This window comes from Drosophila gunungcola, chromosome 3R (assembly GCF_025200985.1).
Source record: "Drosophila gunungcola strain Sukarami chromosome 3R, Dgunungcola_SK_2, whole genome shotgun sequence".
Lineage (NCBI taxonomy): Eukaryota > Metazoa > Arthropoda > Insecta > Diptera > Drosophilidae > Drosophila > Drosophila gunungcola.
The window spans coordinates 23022959-23046759 of NC_069139.1; the positions used below are offsets into that span (position 1 = coordinate 23022959).

The following is a 23801-nucleotide window of genomic DNA, read 5'->3' on the forward strand; positions in this document are numbered from 1 at the left end:
CTATTTATTAACATATTATTATTGTTTTTTTTTTTAAATTTTAAAGACATATTAAATGCTCTTTAAAAGAATTAATAATATAAAATAACAATAACAAGAAGAGCGATACCAAGGCAAACATTTTTTAAATTAACGCGCTTACTTATCGATATCGATAGACGAGTTAGGTAGCTTTCGTGCTATTAATCTAAGTATTTTTGCACATCCCCGAAAACGGGCACACTAATGCCAAAAACCAAAATAAATGAAATTGCGAAAATGAACGAAAATGTGATTGCTGCTCCACTTAGTCGCATTCCGGGCACCAGTCAGGTGAAGGAACAGCACAGCAAGGACTTGAAGACCTTGTCCTACGTACAGTTGCTCGAGATCAAGGACAGACAGTCGAATTTCCTCTCCTTTAAGTGAGTTCTATGGTCAACCTGTGGAGTTGCAACTGATTTTTCGATTTCCCGCTTCAGGAAGAGACTCCAGCAATTGCCCGACAAAGGAAAGCGTCTCCAGGAATCCTACGACAAGCTGCTGGAAGAGATTAAACGCCGCGATGAAGTTGAGGAGGCGACTCGAATGCTGAGTGGTCTCAACATTGCAGCCAAGGGAAAGATCGCTCTCAACAATCTGGAGTGGAATGGCAGAAACACGGACGAAGGCGCCCATGTGGACGACATTCTGGATAGCGATGACGAGGTGGAGATGGATCCCCTGAAAATTATAGCACAGGGAACCATGCACGAAAAGAAGGTCAAGGTGATTCCACCGCCAGCGAGTCTCATAACGGCCGAGGATCTGGCCGATATTGAGGAGTTCAAAAAGCCAGCTGACTCTCCGGATTCCGCTTTGGCAGGACACAGTGACACCAGTTCCCTGCCTGCCGAGATAATAGCGATAGACGCCAGTCAAGTGGCCGCCAAGTTGAGTAGGGAGCAAGCGCCCGATCAGCATTCCCTCTACCTCATCGACAAGACGGAAACGAACGTGAATGCTCCTTCCAGGGAGAAGTTTATGCCATTCCGCACCACAAAGTCCAATGTCCACGATCCCGACAAGGAGCGAATGCGCAAGAAGGGCAAGCACTGGGAAGTAACGGCGGCCACTCCGCCCCTCATTCAGCACAAGGAGGTGCAGCTGGTGCCGCTGGCTGAGTCGGCCACTCTGCAAATGGACTACATGCAAAGGCTTAAGGTATTAACCAAGTTTGTTCCCTAAAGAATTTGCTGTTTAATCCAGTCTTTTCACAGGAAGTGCGCATTCAGCAGGCTGAACAGCGGCTGGCCAGACACAAAGAGTCCAGGCTGGCAGCAGGACTGAGCCTGCCCGAGGAATCCATCCTGAGAACCAATGAATCCTTCCGCAACTATCGCGATCCCCAGGCTAATGTTCTCATCGAGGGCAGACAAAAAGCCAGCGAGGCGAATGAAGTCTTCGATCCCTCAATTCAAGACAGAGGAGTTGCCACCAGTGGCATTCACTACACAGTTTTCGAGTAACCTGTGGGCAGAGCATGTGATCGAATCCCATTCCTGCCCATTCCTTATGCAACAAACAAACATTGTGAACTATTTATTCGCGTAGGCAACAAGTACTAAATAAGACTGCATATATAACTCACTGTGTGTGTGATGTTTAGATAGAATAGAACTGCGTGGCCGTGGAGGCCTGTAACTCGATTTGGCCCATCTTGAACTGCAGGCGCTGTAGCCACTTGAGCAGAGCCTCGGACTTGAAGGCCTGCTGCTCCTCGTAGTCGGGTGCATAGTCCCTCACATTCTGCAAGCGGACATGCAGCGTGTCCGAGAGTTGCGTCTGCGAGGAGAGTACGGGGCTCCACATGGGCAGCAGCTTGCCCAGCACCGTGGAATTGGTGTCCTTCAGCGCCTCCAACAGACTCAGGAAGTGTAGGTTGACCATCTCGGACAGCTTGGAGTTGGCGCTCTGCGTCTGAAAGTCCAAGGGCGTCTGCGGCTGATCCTTGTTGACTGTCGGCTTGGCGTGGGACACCAGTTGCAGGATGCAGGGCGTCACCTTTGCCCAGAACTCGAAGAGCACTCCCAACGTGCTGCCCTCCGCATTGCTGTTGGTATTGTGGGCCATCTGCTCCAGATAGACCGTCCACAGCTGGCACAGGGTGAAGGCGTGGAACAGCGAGGACATGTGCAGCACCGAGGTCTTGGACTGCTCCGCGAACCCGGCAAAAATCACCTGAATGTGATCGGCAATGTGGCAGGAGGCCTCCTGCGGCACCGGCTGTGAGTAGGTCACTCCTTGGTGTTGGTAGTGCACACTGGCCGTTGGCCCGGATCCCTGTCCAGGCTGCGGCGGCAGAGGTGTCGGAATGCTGTGCGTCTCCTGGCGGCGCTGCATCAGAGCCATGTGAGTGAGCGAGCCGAGCAGCAGCCAAGACAGCAGGCGCATGTGGCCCACGCACTCGGTGAACTCCTTGGGTCTGAGTGGGTATTTTTTTTTTTGTATTTTAATATGTATTAATTCCAATCTTGTTCTCACCCTTGCTGAAGCGATGATGGAGCATTGTTTAGCCAGGGCAGGTAGCGGGAAACGGCCTTGTTGTCCCTTGAATTGCCTCGCGACATCTCCAGGGCCAGGTATTGGGCCACCGCTCCTTTGAGCACTCCGCCCAAGGTGTCTTCGCCCAGACCATTGCTCGTCTGGCCGTTCTTGAAGTTCTAACAAGACAAATTTGTTATTAAAAGACAGATTTATTGACTGCTTTCCTACCTTGATCTTGCTGAGCGTGTGAAAATCGGCCAGAAAGTCAATAACATCGTTGATGTACTGCCTCAAGCAGTCCGCAGAATTGGTGGTCATCATGGGCGCCGCATCGGGCAAGCCAGGAGCAGCTCCCGGAGGCAAACTTCCGCCAGCATCGAGCAGCACAAAGCCGATAATCGTGAGTAGATTGTGGTCGGGTATGTTCGACTTAAACTTGAGGGCCTGGACGAACTCGAAGATCATCTGGCGGCAAAGTAGGTTCTTGTCCCGATCCTTGTTGAAGGAGCGAATGTTCAGGGTGCACAGCTCGTAGAGCGTTTGGTACTCCAGATTCGTGTGCTGCACGCAATAGGCCATGATCTTGGAGTACGGATCGAGCAGTGTCTTTGGCACACAGTTGAGCCGCAAAGTGGCCGCTATGATGTCCAGCATGTACTCCGCATTGGTCAGGCTGGGCATGATGACGATCACCTGGCGCAGCAGCGACTCCATGGCCTGCATCGCCTGTGACCAGACGGCCAGGCCCACTCCCGCCTCCGCTGGAACGCACTGGAGATTCAAATACTCGGCCATGTTGCGGAAGATCACGGGCAGCTGGTCGACGGGCAGGGCCTTCTTGGAGGTCAGCGAATCGCAGACCATGTAGATGGGACTGGTGGCATTCAGATCCTGGAAATCTTGCAAAGCCTTAGCGATGCTCCGGAAGTGGTTATGGCGGATTTTCACTGCGTGGACAAAGCGGGTTCGATTAAAACATATCTTTTATTTAGGAAAACAATCATTACTAACTTTTCATTTGGGTCTGGAACACTTGCAGGAAGATTCCATTGGGGGCCAACTGGTGGAGCACGCAGCGGAAGAACTGAAGGGCCACCGCCTGGGCACTGCAGGCCAATGGTGGACCATTCTCGCCCTGCCAGGCATGGGTGCTGCTCAAACAGATGCTGAAATGGAGGGAATCTTAGCCTGGAGTCTAGTCATTTTCAGTAAACCCACTTACCGCGATGTCATGGTGAGAATCTCGGGCAGAAACGGTGCTGCCATGGCGGGTTCACGGTGTATAAAGGTGCCTAGGATCACAATGAAGATGCCAATTTCCTCGTCCGTGTATTCCTCAATGTGGGCACCGCAGTCGGAACAGCGCTCCACAATGGTGTAATCGCCCACTCGACGGGAACTCTGCAGTTTCAGAGATTTCAAATATTAAAATATTGACTAGGTGAGTAAAAATTATCAATAAAAAATAATAGTACAAATATTATTTTAAAAGTGTAGGTGTTTAAGTGTTATTTTAAATTAGTATAAAGTTATAGACAACATTACTCTACAACAAACACGAAAGAAGGCTAGCTTTGGCAAACCTAAGTTAATACACCCTTGAACCTAAAACTTCTTTATGTCGATTTTTATAAATATGCATAATAATAATGAAGCTATATACATCGCTTTTCGGCTGAATGTTTTAATCGTTTTTAAAGCAGCTTTGTTAATATCATTGATATCATTATTCGATTTTAATCAAATTAAACTCGTACCTCTAAAATGGTAAGCCATTGTCTCACAGCTTATTTAAACTAAACACCATTCAGAACTTCAACAGCCTTAAAAATAATTTTGTTACGATAAAATTTTTGATTATGTATTCATAGAATACTAACCCATTTTAGAAATAAAATTTTTTTAAATTAATAACGAAAAAATTGCAAAAAGCGGACAGAGCTAGTATCAAATTTAACTCATTGACACAGTTTATGGCCATTGAGTATCTTGAAGTATATTCTTAAATATTAAAAAACTATTATTCCGATTGCTTCAATGCAAGCTTTATGTTATAGTCGTCTGATTCGTTCCGACTTATATACACAGAGGAATTTCATAAGCTTTCATTCAGATAGCTTTAAAACTTAGAGACTAGTTTGCTAGAATTAGACAGACGGACATGGCAAAATCCAGAGTATATATACTGCTGATCAAGAATATACATATGTACTTTATGGCGTAAGAAATGTCTCCTCTAGTACGTTGCAAACTGTTATATATATCAGTTATAATACCCTCTCAAGGGTATCAAAATGCCTAATGGGTACACCAACTTTTAGAACTTACCCCACGAGGGGCATGAGTGGTGGACTGAGTGCCATGTCCATTGGAGGCCTCAGCCCCAACCTCATCGTCATCGTCAGGCTCGGGATCCACGGGCTGGAAGGGAGGCGGTGGCCAGGATCCCGCGAACCGAGATCGGATGTCCGGAATGGCATTGCTGTCCACATTGAATGGGGCCAGTTTCTGGCGCGGACGCTTGATACTGTTGCTGGAGGTCAAGCCACCGGCGGCGGAGGCTCCGGCACTTTGCTTCAGCTCCTGCTGGACATTCTTGAGGATGGAGGTGTGCAGATCTGCCGAGGGCTGCGATGGAAGCTGGACATTGGGATTCGGGGGAGACTCCAGGGCCACCTGCTTGATGAGGCGACGGGGTGAGTTGGTCCTGCTGCTGGGCGTCACATCGTCCTTGGTGCTCTCCGACACATCCAGGCTGTCCTGCTTGAGGTGACTGATGTCCGGCAGGTTGAGGCCATCCCGCACGCGCTCCACCAGCGTGGCCACCGTGTCCTGGGTTCCAATGGGCAGCAGCCGCTCCGGAGTGGGTATCTCCAGGGCCGCAATGCTCTTGGGCGGCGGCAGGCTCTGCATGCCCTCGTCCACCTCGTCCCGGGGATTCGGCATCACGCTCATCTTTGATAGCGGCGACTCCGGCGAGCCGTAGTTCTTAACCATGCGCTTGAGGGACTTGCTTTGGGCCTTCTTCTGACGCGAGTCGTCCGCCGAGGAGCTCGAGTTGCCGGCACTGCACTCCACAATCGTCTTGTGGCGTCCAATGGGTTTGCTGGCAGCCGCAGAGGATGATGCCTGGACAGCACCACTTCCACCATTGCCGTTGGCCGATCGACTGCCACTTCCGCTGCTGGAGCCACCTTTACGTTCCACCGCTGCGGGAAAGTCTTGCAGGGCACCCAGTGCTTTTAGGTGATTCGTGGCTATGGCGGCAAACATCTTCGAGGTGGAGGCGGCTGCGTTCTCCAGCGACTTGTTGCGCACCGTCACCGCCCGATGGACGTCCACCGGAGGACTCACAATGGCCGTCTCCGTGGTTTCCGCACCCACCAGCGGGGTGACAATCATGCGGACGCCCTCCTGCAGGCTGTGCCTCGTGTGGGTGGTCACCAGCGTCTCACTGGTGGTGGTGGCCTTGATCTTGGTGGTGTAAGTATCGCCAACCTTGGTGGTGATCATCGACTTGTGGGATTTTGTGGATTTCTATAAGGGGGTATTTCATTTATATTTAGAAAATCATGTTGTGAGACTTGGATATACCTCTTCGGTGTATTCAAGGGTACGACGATTGCGGGGCATTACGTCCTCAAAGTGAATGGTATCATCAAAGGATCCCTGCCAAAGATATATTTTAAAATGTTAGTAATTATATTAATTAGCTTTTTGAATCCGAGAAGTAAGCTTAACTGTTCAATTCTTTAACCATTTGCATAGTAATATCAAACCAATAAGAAGCAGACAATATATAACAGGTTTAACTACTATTTCTTCGTAATAAAAAAATTTTTCTTAAAAATATTAAAGTTTAAGTCCTTACGAATATTGAAAAATAGTTAAACGACTATTTTTTTGTGTTCAAAATAGATTTTTTTACAAATTATAAAGTTGAATTAAGATTTTTTTTTTAAATGAATAAACAAGTTTCTTGAAGCACTACACTGGTATGAAAATGGAATAGTATAAATAAATATCTGACTATTGAAGTTAAAAATGTATATATTTAATATTAAAATAAAATATAAAATCATAATATTAAATACAATGCTTATTAAATTACATGATTTCACAATACAAGTTTAGTGTGGAAAACATTAGATTTAAAATAGCTTCTGTTTGATTTAATTGCATATTATTAAAATTTAAAAGAAATTTTCAGATATTTAAACCAAATCCGAATATAGTCAAATAAGAAATTTGACAATTTTTTTAAGGTTTTCATATTTAAAATAACTAAAAACCGCATTGGATGAAAATCAAAGGAGAAATATTTAAACTAAATACAAAGTATTTGGATTTACTATGTTTTTTCTACGTTTTAAATATAATAATAACTATAATATTAATACGGCATTAAAAAACTTTTTGCATACCGGAGCACTGCTGCCGTGTAAAGTGCTATCCGAGAGATCGCTCTCCGGAATGGCCACCAGTTCCGACTCCGTCTCATCCGCATCCAAGCTGGAATCGTTGTACTTCCTGAACGCATGCTGCAACTTCGGGGTGAAGGCCACATTCTGGCCCTTGCTCTTGGAGGCGGCACTGGTGCCCTCGGAGGGAAACATTGGGCTGGCCGGCGGACTGGCCTCCTTGTCGTCCGGATCGGTGCCCAGCGAGGGCTGGCTGACATCGCGGGAACGGGCTGCGCCACCCACGCCCTGGATGTCCAGGATGGTGGTCGTCGGAATGCGCCGGCACTGATGGAAGTGGCCACGCAGGCTGTTCATGATCAAGCGGATGCCCGCGATGACATATCCACTGAGTGGCGGCTGGGTATACGAGTACTTGTAGAGCACCACCAGCAAGGTGAAGAGCCAGTTGCGACGCGGATACTGCTCCAGGTGCCACAGGGAATAGTTGAAGACTATGTTCTGGTAGGATTCGCCCGAGGTGCTCGTCGGATTCGGGGCATAGAGAATGATCTGCATGACCGAGGGCAGGACGAGGCCGCCAATCAAGTGGTTCTGGTCCAACACCTGTGGCAGGTTAGCCAAAAAGGCATTGAACACGGCCGAAACCCTGCGGAAAATATGAAAATATGGGAAATTCAATACGAAAAAATTATGAAAACGATAAGCAATTACCTCAGCGATTCCGGAGTAGTATGAAAGGTCTTGTCGATCTGGTTGTGACCGAGCAGTAGGAAAAGGTGCTTCAGCACAATATTCTGGGTCTTGGTCATTGGTTTCTCCTCAGACGGATATGCCTGATCAGTTCGTGACATGAACTGCATCAGCATGAAGACCAGCAGATGAATGGTCTCCCGATCGGACTCCTCCAGTTCGGTAATCCGCGAGAGCAGGCCAATGAGATTGTCATCGTTCAAACCTCCCAAAGAGTGAATGTGACCATCTATCAATCCAAAGGATACAAATATTTAATAATCGAGAATCTATTGAAACTAAACACATCTGCTTGGAGGGGAATGGGGAAAAAACACCAATATCTTTAAGATTTTTGTTTTCTTTTTTGGGTCACAGCCACATGCCAATTTCACAATTAGATTCATTTTCGTTTATGTAGATTAAAAAGTTTTGTATAAATCTTGTATAATATACAGAAATGTCTCTGTTGAGTAAAAGCCAATTAAAGTTCAATTTAAATTTGTCGAGGGTTATACAAAAAGACGGAAAGAGGGATAGAAGGTTATAGAAATAGAGTCTTCATTTGTAAAGTGGTCCGCGATAGAAATGTTGAGCATACATACCAGTTCGAAGGGGAACACACTTAAAATGACATTTGTAATGAAAAGCAGAGTTGAACACACACAACTAGATATCTCAGCTGGATAATACAGATATAACACTTATATAGAACGGTGAGATGCAGTTAGATAGATGGATTGATGGTACGACTAGATGGGGATGCTGGAGCATGCATGCATATTTAAGGGTTTTTTTGTTTTAATAAATTTGTGCCTAAAATCATGCATTAGACAATAATAAATTAGTTCAAAAATATATAATAATATTCAAAAATAATAAAAAACTACTTAATTGTACAACCTATAAACAAACTTATTTATTTAAAAAAATATATTTAATATTATTATAAAATAAATAACTTAATGCAAAATTGTACCAATTAAATAGTTATTTTCTGTACTCTTAAAAACAAAAAGTTCTCCGGTCTTGGTTGATCTGAATGATAATGCGAATGGTGTTTAGACACTGACCAAGCCAAAGCAACACCGAAAATTGGATACACCACTCACTAGGAGACTTGTTCTAAATAAGGTAAAATATAAAAAATTCTAGTTATTTTGAAGTCTTAACAACAAATATTTAAAAATCGCTCGAGAAGGTTAAAGTATTCGGCCATTAAAATAAAAAAATAATAACACTGGCTTAAAAATTTAAATCGACAAATTTAATTTCCTTTTTTAGTTGTGTATATTTTATGTTGGCGAATCTGGAATTTAAGCCACTTTTACAAAATCTGGCCAGCTAAGTATCTTTATTAGGAAACTAAACCTTATTATATGTTTAAAATAGTTAAAGAACATTCTTTTCCTAGTAAATAAAAAATATCGATGGCTAAAATAAGGAGATAAAAATTAATGGGCATGAAAAGGGTTGAAACAAAATGGTACTATGCAAAAAGTTTTGAGTGTCATTTTCTGAAACAGGGAATTCATCTCCTCTGGAAATTTCCATTTTTATCTCTGGAGAATATAATCGATTTAAATTAGTAATATTGAGCTATCATAAATTACTTAAAAAAGGTAACAAATTAATGCTGTATTAAATGAATCGTCGTCTTAGCATAGTTTTAGAAACCTTTCTAAGTGATTTTGAACCGGTTGAGACTTCGATGGCATGTGTATTGTTCGAACTAAAACTTATATTAAAACTAATTTTAATTAGTGGGTTTTTACATTAATTCCTTGTGAGTGGTGTAGGCATTTTGCTAGAACACCGATCATCAGACACCACCGAGGGGAGGGGGATGGATCACAGATCACAGATCACAGAACACAGAACGAACACACGTGCTCTAGCACCTACCTGGGTTCGCCGCGCTGCCGGTGGCCGCCGCACCAGTGGGCTGGGTATGCGGATGGGGTGCGGCATCGCAGGTGCAGTGCAGGGGGAAGGCCAGAGTCGAGGGGCTGGGACTGGGGGCCGGCACGATGGCCGGCTGCGGGGGCAGCAGATTGGGTGCCGACGGATGCTTTTGGAAGTGGGAGTGAAAGGAGTGATGGGGATTCGGATTCGGATTGCCCGTGCTGCCACCCGCTACTCCCATTCCGGCGGCCGCCACTTCCTGTGATCCGGTTCCCGATCCACTCGCTGCGGCGGCATCGGCGGCCGCCTGCGAGCGCAGCAGCGTCTCCGCCTCCTGCAGTGTGGGCATCGGACTGTGGTGACCGGGCGGCACGGGAACACAGTGCACCAGGTACTGGTGGCTCTGGCTGTGCGTCGAGACCAGACCGGCGGATGTGCTCGCGTTGGTGGCTACATGTGCACTACTACCGACATAGTGATGCGGATGATGGTGTGGATGGGCGTGAGGATGAGGATGAGGGTGGTGGGCATGTGGATGGTGGTGATGTGGGGTGTGATAGGGAAAGGCCGTGTGCCCTGGCTGGTGGATGGGACAGGGCGGCGGTTTGGGTCGCGAGGAGCCCGCTGCCGCTGCTGCTGGATTCACCGACTGGCTGCTGCCAGAAGCCCCCCCACTACTACCGCCCAGGAACTGACCCAGTCCGAAGCGCGAGGTCTTCCGCTTGAGAATTGGCGCCGAGACCTGGCGGCTGTAGATCTTCTCCTTCTCGGGAACTGCAAGGGGAGAGAAAATTTAAAATATTATTAGAAGAATCCCTTAAAAAATGAAAAAAAGGCTTTCTTCAACTTATATCTTTGTCCCAAAAATAAAAAAAATATTAAGAAAACCAACGTTGCGAATGAGTAATTTTGGCAAATTTATATCAACTATGTAGGTAGGTTTCTAAACAAAATGAACTCCGTTTTTCTTATGTTACTGTTTAATAAAAATGAACCTTAAACCATGACCTGAATAACAAAATTGCTGAGGACTGGAACGAAATACCCAAGAACAACTGAAGGCTTACGTTGCGTATGAGTAATTAACTTACAAGCATAAACATCGTATATTAAGAATATAGACTTTAAACATGTCAAAGTGAAGTATAGCTATTCCAATTATTGTACATTTTTGTTAAATTCTGTTTTTGATTTAGCATTAAAAATAGGCTTTTGTTTATATTCTTGTACACTGTTAAAAAAACGCAGTAAATCAAAATATTTCGTGCTCAGTTTAGATACTTCTCGCTTTGATTTTCATCCATTGCGGCTTTAGTTAGTTTAAATATGAAAATATTTAATTTTTTTAAAATTTTTCATATTACTTTTTGCAGAATTGAGTTTAATATCTGAAAACAAAAATCATATTTAACTCAAATAGAGTGAAGGCTAAGTAGACTAGTAAAAAAAGTAGTAAATGCGACTATTTTGCGTTCAATTTAAATATTTACCATCCATTGCGGTTTTAGTTATTTCAAATATGAAAATGTTAAAAATATTTTGTTTTTTGCAACTGCAAATGAAAATCATATCTTACTTAAATAATATAAGAGCTAAATAGCAACAATATTAAACCTTATTTTTTGGCACATTAAATAAAATATTAAATATTTTAAAACATTCAATTATGATTGTTATTATGACTTAACATTAAATATAAAATTTTGAATTCAATAGTAAGATGTATATTTTTACTATTTCATTTTTTTATCAGAGTGCAAAGGCAATACCTGAAACTAAACACCAATTTAGCGCACTCACCGAACTTGCTGTCCTGTCGAGGGGCCATGCTGGCTGGAGCGGACATGGTGCGCTTGTAGGGCCACTTGGTGCCGAAGGAGGCGCTCAGCGTCTTGGCCATGCTGCCACTGGTGTCCGACTGGCTGAGGGCCTCCCTGGCCTTCTGGATCTTGGCCGAGAGGGCTTCGCTGCCGTTGTCCGAGTTCCTCAGGTCGCGCAGGTACGAGATGTCGCCGCACTTCTCCAGATTGATCTGCGCCTCCACGAAGAGCGTGTCGAAGCGGTTTAGGAAGAACTCCCAGCCGAGCATCTTGCGGTCGGACAGGGAGTTGTGCAGCTGGTAGACCGACTGCAGCACCACCGGCCGGTCCACGATGAACAGATCGAACTGCGACTCCAGGCAGAAGAGCAGCGACCGAATTGCCGTATCATGGATGGTCCCGATGTAGAGGGTCGCCCGCTGCGCCACGTACACATTGATGTCGTCCATGCTGGCGATCAGGTGGCAGAAGGCGGTGGCCAGCGCCGTCTGCAGACCCACCTCGGAGCGCAGGGGGGTCGAGTCCATGAAGCGGGTAATCACGGTGACTCGCTCCACTGCCGTGAAGCGGACGCGCCAGTCCGCATCGTGGAAAGCCTCCTGCACCACGCGCCAGAACACGTCCGAACCGAGTGGCAGCGTGATGCAGTGCAGCAGCAGCGGCACGCCCACCTGGCAGATGTGAGAGTGCTCCGCGTTGCATAGCTCCCACAGGCTAAAAACGGTTGTATCAGTTTGTTTCTTTCTTCTTTTTGAATTTTGTTTTTTAAACCCAACTTACTTCTTGATCAACAGGTTCTCCTGGCACCAGATGAAGAAGCCACGCTGCTCCCTCGCCGCCTTGGCCAGGGCATCGCCATGGAGCGCCATTGTGTTGAGGCACTGCAGAACATAGTAGAGTATCTCCGGCTTCTTGATGGTGGGTATTTCCTTTGGGAAAACAAGAGGGGATTGTGAATAATAATCTTAGTTTGGCAAAACACTCAAAAAATTGCTTAAAACTCGGGAAATCCGGGGAACTTTACAAAAACATCATTAGTATCTTGTGATCATACTGTAATTGCAAGAGTAACAGACCTTAAACAGGATCAATTTTTTAATTTTTCAGTTAAAAAAAATTGCATTTTTAATATAAGAAGAGATGGAGAAGAGTTTCATACTCGGGTTTCAATAAAGTAAGTAACTAAATAGTATTCCTACTATTGGATCTATTTCGCCACTGAGGCAAAACCGGTGGGTTGCACTTATTAAGTGTCAATTTCATTTGTCTGTCAGTTTTTTAGTTATTATTAATTGCCAAGATACTTTTATTAAAAGCGACAACAAAAATTATATTTTTTGTTGGTTCTTTTCGCATCCAATAATTGAATAACACTAAAAAAATTCTAACTGTTAAATAAAAGGCGATTTGAAAATATCCTAGCGGAATAAATATCCTTCAAATTGACCTTTACAAAAACATGATTACAGTTGTTAATAGGAATCTAAATCCATATTTAAAAAAAAAATACAATATTTTAAAAAATTTTAAGAAAAGAAACCCATATTCTTCTTGGTTAATGTGGCAAATGCTATTAAGCAAGTTAAAGAGTGTTTGAAGGCTTAAACGTTTAAAGTTATGGAATCTAAAATTTTAAGACTGCTTGTAGGCTTAAACACTAAAGGTTTTTGAATCTGAATGCCCTAAGGGATATCTCTGATACCATCTCCTACCGTTAGCAGCTGATGGATGTACTGCAGTGGCTGGGGCAGCGTGTCCAGGGTGAACTTGAACTTGCCCACGGAGGTGTGCCAGAAGTCGTCGCTGTCCTCCTCCTCCTCGTCCTCCTCGGAACCGCTTCCGTTCTCGCCGCCGCCACAGGCCGCCCCGCCATTGGCACCGTTCTCACCCATGACCGAGGCCTTGGTCACGCTGACATTGGCGCTGCCGACGTCCGCATCGGACAGGGTGATAGAGCGGGCTATGGCCCGGTCTGTGGGCAGGATGGAGGCCAGGTCGAGCTGCTCTGAAACTGTTTCTACCGTCGCCGTCATGATCTGCATGAGACAAGGGGAACGGGATTAGCGATATAGTGCGAGTAAGTGCCGCGGATTCGCACAGGTTTACATCGTATATACACGTGGTTTACATAGTGTGTACGGTATTATGTTACATTCCTTGGATAACACATGTAGACAAATGCAATGTTCGGGGAGCTTTGACATTTCGTTTACACCCACATATCCGCGTCAAGATTCGTTTGGGTAACAAAGTAATTTACATTAAAAACGGTACATAACACACGTAAAATTGCATAAAATTTGTTACATTTTCTGTGCATTGCTGTGATTATAATATTATACTTATTTATTAGATAATTAAATGGTGGTGGGGCGAGGCATTGAACTGAGACAGTGCTGTACATTGAACATGCTCTTTAACAATGAACCATAAATTAAAAGAATTAAACGCAATATTTACATGTTTAATTAGATAAGTAAAAATCGAGATTGACTTAAATAAAATGTACATTTATAAAACTCGTTTTCTCGAATTTTGGTTCGATTTACGATAATTTGTAATTTATTTTCACACACATACAAGATACTTTGAGACACAGTAGTTGAATAAAATGATTAAAAAAAACTAGTAATAAAAAAGATTTGAAAAGAATCTATTATTCGGATGGAAAAGCTATTAAATTGTTAAGTAAAAAAAAATGTCCCATAATATTTTCTCTAAAAGAAAACACTTTTGCAGGTTGGAAATGAATTCTGTCAGCCTAATCCTTACATGTCAGCTGTACAAAAACAAAACTAGAACATTTTGAATTTAAATAAAAACATTTGTGGCTAATTTAATCTTTGCGTGAACCTAGTTGTCATCTATAATGTCTCTAGGGCTAATTAAAAAACTAATTTTATTATGCTAAGAAAATTTCTCTAAGACTGCAGTATTTATAAATAAAGTCCGAATAACAAATGTATACTTATTCAAATAAAATAATACTTAACCCATAAGAGGAAAACACTCTGTACATTTATTTACACTTAACATGAAGAGTACGATTTGTTCACTGGACATAAAAAAACAATAGATATTGACAAACGAATTATACAATTATCGAATCGTAGGAGGGTTTTTATAATTAGGGCAAATGATAAAACAAAAATTCAAAATAAAGTTGTTTGGCTTTTGTTGGTTGAATTGTTTGTCTTTTGTTTGTTTTTTTTAAGAATGCACAAAGTACCTCGTCTGTGGCGTGAACTTTTCTCAATTCATTACTATCAACTGAATGCCCATTTTCGTTATTCTATAAAAAATATATGAAGAAATGAAAACGTTTGTATAATCGTTGGACAATTTTCGATTTCAATTTTCGAAAATAAATCATTGAATTGGAATTTGTGTTAAGGAAATCAAAATAAAACAAATATTGATTATATGTGGATTAAATTAAACAACTCGAATGCTCACTTCAACTTAGTATTGCTTTGTTGCTGTAATTAATTTAATTGAATATTAAAGCAATTATATAAATATATATATATATGTATATATGGGGTGTTTCAATATACCTACAGTCAACGCATAATATTTGATAATATCATTTTTTTCTTTTTATTTTGTCTTATTACTTTTGTTTTGTGTAGAGAACTTTAAAATTCGAGTATGGTCGTCAATAAAAGAGTGACAACTAAAGAGCATAATGTTTACGGGTTCAAATTGCTTATGATCGAAATACATACGGAACAAACGTGGGGCATGTGGACGAGCACTCCGCCCACAGAGTGTGGTTCTGGTTGGGGAACAGCCACTGGCACAGGACCTTTTCAAAGAGAATTATACAATGGGATTAGTATCAGATCTGGACAATGGGCGAGGCGAGTCCAGCTAAAAATGAAGTTCGCTTAGTGGTCAACATACAACTGATTGGCATTCACAAATCAATCATGCATACATATAGAAATCCTATGATTGTCTTATGGATAGGTAGAAAACAGTAATTTCACTGAAAGTATCTCATGCAGGATTTTGAACAAGTGGATTACATTACTGCCAATCGGGTACTACGCGTTTCAAACTTTGGAGTATCCGTTCTTCCAATGGAAGGAATTAAACAAGAAATAAGACTCGATCTGATCGATAAATAAGAGTGTGGTGGTTGTTGTGCTTGTTGTGTTATACTAAATTCGAGTTCGGTGTCTGGGGATGGACTATAAGCTATAGTCTATAACCGAACCGAAAGAAAACGGAACTGAACTCACTAGGGGCGGTCAATCTACAGAGATCATCTAGATATAAAAGCTTGGTAATGCTAAATCATATGTTCTAGTAACGCTAAACAGAGATAGAGATTGGTGTATGGAGTGTGTTTGTGGAGACAAAGATTCTTGGAGTGATCGAGCGAAACTATTGTTGTCTTTTTCTGTTGTTCGTGTCGTGTGGTTAATAAAAGAATTGGGTTGTTAGAGCTGAGTAACGAAATGTTTCAACAAATGCTTTATAATGTAATGTAAATTTGTAATTTGTGTTTTTTATTTTTTTTTTTTTTGTAACGAATGAAAAATTTTCTTGTGGTGCATCACCTGCCATTATAATAATTTTTCCATCGTCTGAAAAGAATTGATCTAGCTTAAAGATATCTAATAATGATTGATAGATTTTAAATTTAGTTTGTTATTAGTTTTGCAGTTTTTCATGAGTCGATATTAGTTTGTAGATTTTTTTGGGCATAGACGAGAAGTTTTCGAGTGTGAGAGAGAGACAGACGGTTTCGTACACGCGGAATAGGGTGCGATCGAGCGAGAGAGAAAAACAGCGTTAGTTATGTTATTTTTTGTACAGGCAGACGCGCAGTAGAATTTGTTAGAGATAGAGAGAGAGAAACAGATATACATATTTATGTAGAGAGAGATAGCAAGATAGACAAATAGTTATGGTTGAAAAAGATAAGTACAGGTGATCGGGATGACGGTATGTTATTCACGAATGATCGTTTAGATGGTAGTTAATTCATACTTCTGAGATTGTTTGATTTAGTCTGGGGGATTGTTTAGTTGGGTCAAGTAAGTAGTTTACAAGGCATAGCAGTGCAGGTTTCTAGGTTTTTAGGTTGTAACAAAGTTCGGTTTGCGTTTTAACGTGGGTTTTTAGGCTAAAGTAGGTTTGTTTATAGGGACGCTCGACGGGCGAGTCGCCATTCCATACCATTCGCCCGCAAAATGTTAAATATTTTATATAGTCCAGGCTCAAGTACTGTCTACAATTAGCTACTTTTTGGTGACGTTTCACTGCTTTACTGTTACGGTGGTTAGTTTATTTATAGGTGGGTGGGTTTTGGGTGGTTCTTAGGGAAGAAACTGGGGTTGGGTCTTTATAGACGGCTTATGTTACAACCGGGGTGTGTCAAAGGGGGCTTGAAATAAAATTAAAATTGGCTGGAAAGTCTATGGCGTACCTGCAAATCCTCCTAAGGGACCCAGGGGAATGGGTAATGGAGCCATCGATAGGGAAACATCTCGATCACGGGTCTTTTCCTTGTCGGATTCGGGTGGAGACTTGCGCGAGGACTTCTCCTCTTCAATGATGTCCTCTATAGGAATCTGGAATTTTATCTATTAGCAGGAAAGGCTTAAAGTGAAGAGGGTGACGCACATCTGGTGGACGAACAGGGTTCAGGGGGGCCATAAACTGAACCAACTTGGTGGCCAGCTGATGCCACATGATCGAAGCCTCGCAATAGGCGCACTCTGCCACCTGGTAATATATTCAATTGGACTTTAAATTTAAAAAATAAATCTAATTAGCTACTGACCTTTAAGGCGCAGACATGACTGCTGAGACCCACCCGAGCAGCGGTGACCATGCACTTGATCAGTCTCGAGACATTTTCGCAAACGCTCGTGTGGATGCCCATGTGCTGCTCCACATCCTGCAGCTCCATTTGCTTCAAAAGGATGTCCAGCATGAGGATGCAACAGGTGAGGTTGTGCTCGGCATCCGTGGAGAACTCCGTGTGACGATTGGTGGGCGCCTCATCATCCGAGATGGCTGACGTATTGCCAGAGTCATCCTCGACAACAGGAGCTGTGGCACATTAATGAACATAAGTTAAACATACATTACAAAAGCCCTGGAAAATATTCACAGATTGAACTGCGCCTGGGAGGATTGGCCATGTCCGCCTTGGTCTCCTTGCTCTCCTTGCACGGCGTCTTGGGAGCCTTGGCCAGCGATTGGGATTGGGCATCCTTCTCGCGCATCAGCTCGTGCTGGATGCCATACTTCATGATGCGAACGCCGTCGCCAAACATGGCGAATAGTTGCAGCAGTGGAATGAGGATCTCCAGCTTGGTGAGGATCTGCAGCCAGTGCAGAGCCTGCTGCTGCACCTTAGCCGTCGTCTTCTCAAACCGAATGGCCACAAAGTTGTACATGGTCTTGGCATCGAAGCCCAGCGGCGACATTTCCGGGTCGAGGATCTTGCTGAGCACAATCTTCAGCTCGTTGAGCTCCTTCTCGGCCACGTCATTGGTGATGGCCTCCATCCAGTGCGGCATCACATAGTCCCAGATCTCGGAGGTGATCACCTCGTACGGCACCAGACAGATCAGCCTCTGCAGACCCTCCTTCAAGTGGCTGGTTCGCGAGGCCAACGTCTCCCAGTGGCCACCAACGCGGGCATACTCGGGCGGATGGGGCAGCAGGCAGGAGATGAAGACGTTGTAGTGGATGCGACAGATCTCCTTCAGCCAGTCGCAGACATGCTCCACTTTAAGCTTCTCAATGGTGCTCTCCACTTGTCCGGCGGCTGAAGGGAAAGATAGTTTGTTTTTAGAGATCACTAAATTTAAAGGGAACTACTTTGTCTAGAGCCCAAAATTTTAAGGCCCTATAGGAATATATTTTAATATTAATAGTAATTATTAATATTATTATTTTAATATTATTATTTACCATCGTAGGAATAGGCGGTGACATGGAACCAGTGGAAGAGCATGCTCAGGATCCTGCCCAGCACCTCGACGGGCGTGTCCGCGGTGGGCGTGCAGCGGCCCACCAGCAACCAGATGCCGTAGCGACCCAGCCGCTGGCGCTCCTCCAGCGAAATGTTGTCGGCTGGGAGCGGGGAGCCGTTCTTTTTGGACTCGGACGACGAGGACTCCTTGCCGGGCTCGAAGTTCAACGGCTTGGCCTCTCGCAGCAGGCTCACCACCGACTCGACCATGTGCATCTGCATCTCGGGGTCCATCTGCCAGGCGGGCTGTAGACTGCGGTGCACCACATGGTCGCCGCCTCGCCGGGAGTTGTGCCTGTTGCTGTGGCACTGGCTGCAGTACCGGATCGGGTGGTTGCCATTGAAGCTGGCGCACTCCGTGGAGAAGCAGATGGAGAAGGCCGACTTCTCGTTGGAGCGGCAGTTCTTGTTCTCGCACACCATCGACACCTGCTGCATCGGATGCAGGATGTCGCCGAACTCCAGGCTGCCGTGCTCCCGGTGGATCTCGTTGGCGCACTCGATGCACAGGTACAGGGGTGGCGGACAGTCGGGGGCGTAGGCGATGCTGATGCTGTGGTCGTAGCACACCTTGGCCGCCTCCGCGTTCCCGGAGTTCGGGCAATGCTCCCGCTGACAGGTGAAGGGCACCAGGTCATCTGTTTGGGGTGAGACATGAATATTATTATATAATAGATGATAAGTTAAATGTATGTCCAGTTTTCTAAATAATTATAGTTTTTTTAAGCTGTTGTTTGTTTGGCTATCTATTAAAAATTCTAAATAATTTTATGAAAAAAATTCAAAAAAATTAAGCTTTTTTATGTGACTAAAACACTTTTTTCACATTCATTACAAACAAACATTTCTTTTAGATAGCTATTTAAATTTTATTTAAAAAGTAGCGGCTCTTGAAGTTAAATTTGCATTTAAGTATTTTACTCATTACAGAATTTTGTTCACTGAGAGATAATAAGCCATAAGTTAGAATTAGTCACTGGAAAATTCATTTTTTTAAGAAGTAAGTATTATTAAGTATAAAGATGTGGCATTTATGTATCGTTGAAGGTAATATTTTAGCATCACGAAATACAAGCTATGAGGTCACTAAAACAGACCGTTTTCTTAGAAAAACGATTTTTATATGTTTAATAGTGAAAAATTTATGTATGCAAATTTTTGGCAGACATACTAAACTTATAGTTTACTCTTGAACTCATGCTGCATGTTTATAAATGTTAAAAATAGGACTTTAACTTACTGGTTAGCTTGGAGAGCAGGACTTTGCGATCAAAAAGATTGGCGTTGAAGGCTGGCCAGTAGTAGAAGAGCAGCTTGGCAGCCGAGGTGCGGGAGACAGCGGTGCCGTAGGCCACCACGCAAAGGATGTCCTTGACCACATTGTGCTTGAGGGTCATCAGGCACTCCAGCAGCTGGCAGTGGTGCGCCGGATTGTTGGAGTACTGCAGCACCATCATGATGACGGAGGACACTGACTGACAGGCCTGGCATTCTTGCTCATCGGAGCTTCGTCGGGCTGGGTGTTGAAATATATTGATCAGCACAAAAGAATAGACAATAGCATCTACTCACTTATAGTAAAAGGTAAGATATAGTAGCATAGTGCATTGACAATGTCCTGGTGCAACGCTGGCGGTAGAACAGATATAGTGGAGCTGACCAGATAGGGTAGATTATCGATAAGATCTTTGTCTAGAAAGGGTAGGATGCAGCTTAGGCACTGCAAGAGGGCTTTTCCGAAAACTGCAAACCAATTTATCAATTAATATACGTTATAGATACGTTAGTATTAAGATATCTCACCGATTTGTCCATACTGGATGCAAGGTGCCACATCGATGAGCATAGTAAGAGCATTGTAGAGGTTGCCATATTCGAGATTGGGATAGGCAGACATGCGAGTGGGATCTTCAAGAGGATCGCGGATGAGCTCGTGCGGCGAGGTGCGCACATCCTTAAGGACAGCTGTTAAATAAATTGTTTACGGTAGGTCTTTGACTAATATTTCCAATATGTAAAGTTGGGTTATCTTCAATACTTAACAAAAAACTAATATAAATTAATATCAGAACACCTCTTAAATGTTTTAAAAAAGTAGCGAGGTTCGCACTTTTAACATACAAAATATCTGATATCAAAATATATCAAAAATGATATCTGACCAAGTAATTACACTTTTTAAATTTAAGCCTTTTTGCCTCCAAATTAACTAAATTGGTATTCAAATACTTTCAGCGCTATTTATCCAAAGCCAATTGATTTTCTTATTGTCTTGGTATGTAAATTAAAGCTATAACTTTCGATCGGTATATCACTATAACCATCACAGGTGATTTTCAATTCTGCGGCTATACATTAGAAGCACTCTAAGATGCGAGTCGTCAATGTCTGTACTACATTGATTTGCGTTTTTATAAAATCTAGCAATTATAACCTATTCTATGTAGAAATATCGGGTACTTATACTTACTTAGTAGAGTTTGAGAAAAGTATTTGATATTGTTGGCAATATCGACGCCAGAGGGCGCAGGTAAGACGTTGTGCAATAGACGTACGTGGTATTCATGAAGGGCTCTCAGTTTTGCCTGAACTGTAAGCAGAAACAGCAGAAAAAAGCCACTTTTGAGCACTCGGGAAAGTTGAGACTTCTGGGGACAACTTACAGGCGGCAGCGCGAGTGCCCATGTTGATGAGTTGCACCTTAAAGCTGCCAGTCATTATATCAGACAAATCCTTCGCATTGCCGAAGCTGCTGCCGAGGGACTTCGCATTCTATATTTAAGTAAAATATACGTTTGTTAAAAATATTTAACCGTCCACACCCACGATTACGTAACGTAGTTCCCTTTATGGTGCTACCATTAGCAAAAGAACTTCAAAGGACACGTAACTTCATAGATAACACGGCATTTTCATATAACACAGGTGCCTGAGGAACTAAGGATAATATTTTAGATAAACTTACCTCGAAATTGGTTAGTTTTTTCAATAGATTTGCAATTTTTTACGGGTTTAACAGCCAGCTACGTCCACGATGAAAAATCTCTATAACTAAACTGAGTTTACGGTGTGTATCTGTGCAAGAATTCAGCCATCTGTTGGATGTCCCACGACCCCCTTGGCTTACATTTTTATCCTTATTGCTATCCTTTAAAAACATTTGGAAGGCGGTTTTTTGTAGGCTACATTTTAAACTTATTTAATTAATAAATTTCACTTGTTTTTTAATATATCTAGGTTTAAATGTGATGGAATTTGATGAAATTTAAGTTGTGGGGAGGGTGCTTGACCCACTTTTGCCACCCACCCTCAACAGCAGCCCCGGGAAACAGCTGTTCCGAAGAAGGACATGCGCATATCGCGTGTTTATCTCACATTTGCCGCACTTACCGGCCGTTTTCCAACAAGTGTTTGTTTTGGTCTAGCCGATGTAAATATTTACTATTTCTAGCCGGGTCGGGAGTTTGCGCAGATTGTTCCCAATGTTTGTAAATATGCCACAGCTGTTTATTCTGTATATGCAACTGGTATCAGTTGGAGATTTCTTACGATTTCGTGTAGAGATTTGTGTGCGCATACACTAACGTTAGTTGTATACTTATCAAAATACAAAAAAATAAGTCACGGCAGCTATGCAATTTACAACGCCTAACTCAAGTGTAATTCAAGAAATAAATAAATCTTTTAGAACCCCTTTTTCTTTTCAACCACACCTTCCAACAATTAAATACTCATTACGGAATTTAGTTAGCCAGCTCTTGGGGGTGTCTCACTGTAGGGCTTCTCTCGAAAATGAAAACCTCGTCGATTTTAGGGGCTGACCAGAATTTTGTCTGGCTTATGCGGCACCTTTTAACCCCTTATGTTTGCAACCAAAAACATGAAACACGTTTTGGGAAATCGAAACCACAGTGTAGATATTTTAACAACCGATTTAACTGAACTTTGTGACCCCTGTAAAAACGAATGGCTTTGCTGACCACGATGATATGTCATCAGAATACTGTGCTTATTTTTGAGTGTGCATATGTTTATTGTGAGGCAAGCTTGCAATTATAATTTGTGGTTTTAAAGCGGAAGTGTTATGTTGTCGTTTAATTGCGGGGGAAACATCTTGAATCCTTTAAATGTTTCCGGAGTGGACTGTGTAGTGAGCAGTGGCCTAGAGGTCGGCAGAAATATTATATGCCTTCCGGAAATATCCTAATTGAATTGATTGACAATAACTGGTGACGGCTGTCCAGATTCTCCATCCTCGAGCTCGACACTGGACAACTGACCGCCCTCCAATGCACTGAGAATCTCCTCCCCGGACGCCTTGTTAGCCAAATTTTTCTTGGGCATCGGTTGTGGTGGCTCCGGATCCGTACTGTATTCTTCGATGTCGGACTGCTCTACCTTGACATCCGATTGTAATTCGTGCTCAGACTCCTGGGGAACCGGCTGCATCTCGTGTACCTCTTCGGGATCGTTCCCAGCACTATTAGATGGTCCGAAGTCCGCATTTTGGCGCTGGCCCTTCTGGCGATGGAACAGAATCTTCCAGTAGGACGAAATGGATGTCTTAATCGTGGGCTTAACATTAGGCTGTGGCTTCTCCTGCTCCTCGGGGTCGGCTATCGAGCTAGATTGTTCTGGAACATCTGGGCACAAAGGTTTTAAATTGTTTTATTTAAAATATTTGTAATTTTAAGTACCCTTTAATAACTAATTGTCAATTTTTAATGTGTGTGTACCTAGTTACATACCTAGGTACAAATAATTTAACAATACATAATTTAAATAATTTCACTGCAACTTAAAAATACGACAATTCACCCCCATATGCAAGATATAACATGTTTGTTTTTACATGTTTCTACCACCAGACTTTATTACCAGAGCTAGATACTTGACAAATGGTGTATCCTTTACCTTACTTAAGTTATTATTTTCGCAAATATCTTGCACTTTACCTAGTTCCAAAAAACTAGTACCTTTCCCAACACGGATTTCCCCACACGTAATATTTTAGCAAATTCCCTCAAAGAAACTCTTACCCTTGCTGGCTCCCTTCTTGCGGGTGAAGAAGCGACTTATCGTGTTGGACTTGCCCAGCTCCTTGGGGTCCTCGGAGGAGGAGGACTCGCTCACATCCTCCGCTTGGTCCCGCATCAGCGGTTTCTTGCTGATCTTGAAGAAGCGCTTCAACGAATTGGACTTGGGTGTGGGGGTCACATCGGAGCTGGCCACTTCTAGACCTTCTGGTTCGGCGAGCGGTATTTCTTGCAGATTGGACATGTTTGTCCAATATGTCCACCGGAATTTTAAGGGTTTTTTTATGTTTAAATATGGCTCGCTTATATACGAAATATATGATTGATATGCCTGGTGTTGTTGAACGGAATGATAGACGCAAATTGCCGGAAAATTCTGAGC

At 43.1% G+C, this 23801-nt stretch overlaps 3 protein-coding genes and 1 long non-coding RNA gene across 11 annotated transcripts; 2 read left to right on the forward strand and 2 right to left on the reverse strand.

Moving 5' to 3' along the window:
• Positions 1 to 213: 213 nt before the first annotated feature.
• Positions 214 to 1608, forward strand: LOC128252016 (uncharacterized). The gene is made up of 3 exons (XM_052979376.1): positions 214 to 404; positions 462 to 1182; positions 1239 to 1608. Exons 1-3 carry the CDS (start codon positions 226 to 228, stop codon positions 1485 to 1487), a joined length of 1149 nt encoding a protein of 382 aa, XP_052835336.1. The 5' UTR covers positions 214 to 225; the 3' UTR covers positions 1488 to 1608.
• LOC128252013 (protein unc-79 homolog) lies at positions 1546 to 21449 on the reverse strand. 7 transcript variants are annotated; one of them, XM_052979372.1, is made up of 27 exons: positions 21349 to 21449; positions 21047 to 21155; positions 20854 to 20973; positions 20187 to 20348; positions 19956 to 20126; positions 19624 to 19899; positions 18323 to 19021; positions 17514 to 18176; positions 17181 to 17452; positions 17021 to 17122; positions 16824 to 16968; positions 15952 to 16008; positions 15112 to 15191; positions 14613 to 14675; positions 13096 to 13419; positions 12164 to 12312; positions 11364 to 12097; positions 10260 to 10337; positions 7641 to 7908; positions 6930 to 7575; positions 6100 to 6174; positions 4834 to 6042; positions 3728 to 3906; positions 3517 to 3671; positions 2734 to 3452; positions 2503 to 2681; positions 1546 to 2443 (listed from the first exon to the last, which is right to left on the reverse strand). In XM_052979372.1, exons 2-27 carry the CDS (start codon positions 21099 to 21101, stop codon positions 1624 to 1626), a joined length of 8400 nt encoding a protein of 2799 aa, XP_052835332.1. In that variant the 5' UTR covers positions 21102 to 21155; positions 21349 to 21449; the 3' UTR covers positions 1546 to 1623. The 7 variants fall into 7 exon arrangements, with proteins under 7 accessions (XP_052835332.1, XP_052835328.1, XP_052835333.1 ...); XM_052979368.1 differs by having other exon boundaries at positions 9564 to 10337; XM_052979373.1 differs by lacking the exon at positions 15952 to 16008.
• On the forward strand, positions 3333 to 11400 carry LOC128252020 (uncharacterized). 2 transcript variants are annotated; one of them, XR_008267272.1, is made up of 3 exons: positions 3333 to 3469; positions 3545 to 3946; positions 11317 to 11400. It is a non-coding gene; the product is annotated as an uncharacterized LOC128252020 (long non-coding RNA). The 2 variants fall into 2 exon arrangements; XR_008267271.1 differs by lacking the exon at positions 11317 to 11400 and adding an exon at positions 4791 to 4916.
• A 943-nt stretch (positions 21450 to 22392) lies between the features above and the next one.
• LOC128257008 (uncharacterized) lies at positions 22393 to 23801 on the reverse strand. Its single transcript, XM_052987804.1, has 2 exons — positions 23423 to 23801; positions 22393 to 23026 (listed from the first exon to the last, which is right to left on the reverse strand). Exons 1-2 carry the CDS (start codon positions 23661 to 23663, stop codon positions 22587 to 22589), a joined length of 681 nt encoding a protein of 226 aa, XP_052843764.1. The 5' UTR covers positions 23664 to 23801; the 3' UTR covers positions 22393 to 22586.

What these genes read in the sequence shown, in the direction of transcription:
- LOC128252013 (XM_052979368.1), bottom strand. Translation starts at nt 21,101, where the DNA reads ATGACTGGCAGCTTTAAGGTGCAACTCATCAACATGGGCACTCGCGCT. An exon ending in GTCATGTCTGCGCCTTAAAG is followed by an intron (nt 17,123 to 17,180) that starts GTCAGTAGCTAA and finishes ATATATTACCAG; the next exon opens with GTGGCAGAGTGCGCCTATTG. An exon ending in ACTACTCCGGAATCGCTGAG is followed by an intron (nt 7,576 to 7,640) that starts GTAATTGCTTAT and finishes TATTTTCCGCAG; the next exon opens with GGTTTCGGCCGTGTTCAATG.
- LOC128252016 (XM_052979376.1), top strand. Translation starts at nt 226, where the DNA reads ATGCCAAAAACCAAAATAAATGAAATTGCGAAAATGAACGAAAATGTG. An exon ending in TCGAATTTCCTCTCCTTTAA is followed by an intron (nt 405 to 461) that starts GTGAGTTCTATG and finishes TTCCCGCTTCAG; the next exon opens with GAAGAGACTCCAGCAATTGC. An exon ending in ACTACATGCAAAGGCTTAAG is followed by an intron (nt 1,183 to 1,238) that starts GTATTAACCAAG and finishes GTCTTTTCACAG; the next exon opens with GAAGTGCGCATTCAGCAGGC.
- LOC128257008 (XM_052987804.1), bottom strand. Translation starts at nt 23,663, where the DNA reads ATGTCCAATCTGCAAGAAATACCGCTCGCCGAACCAGAAGGTCTAGAA. An exon ending in CAAGAAGGGAGCCAGCAAGG is followed by an intron (nt 23,027 to 23,422) that starts GTAAGAGTTTCT and finishes CTTTGTGCCCAG; the next exon opens with ATGTTCCAGAACAATCTAGC.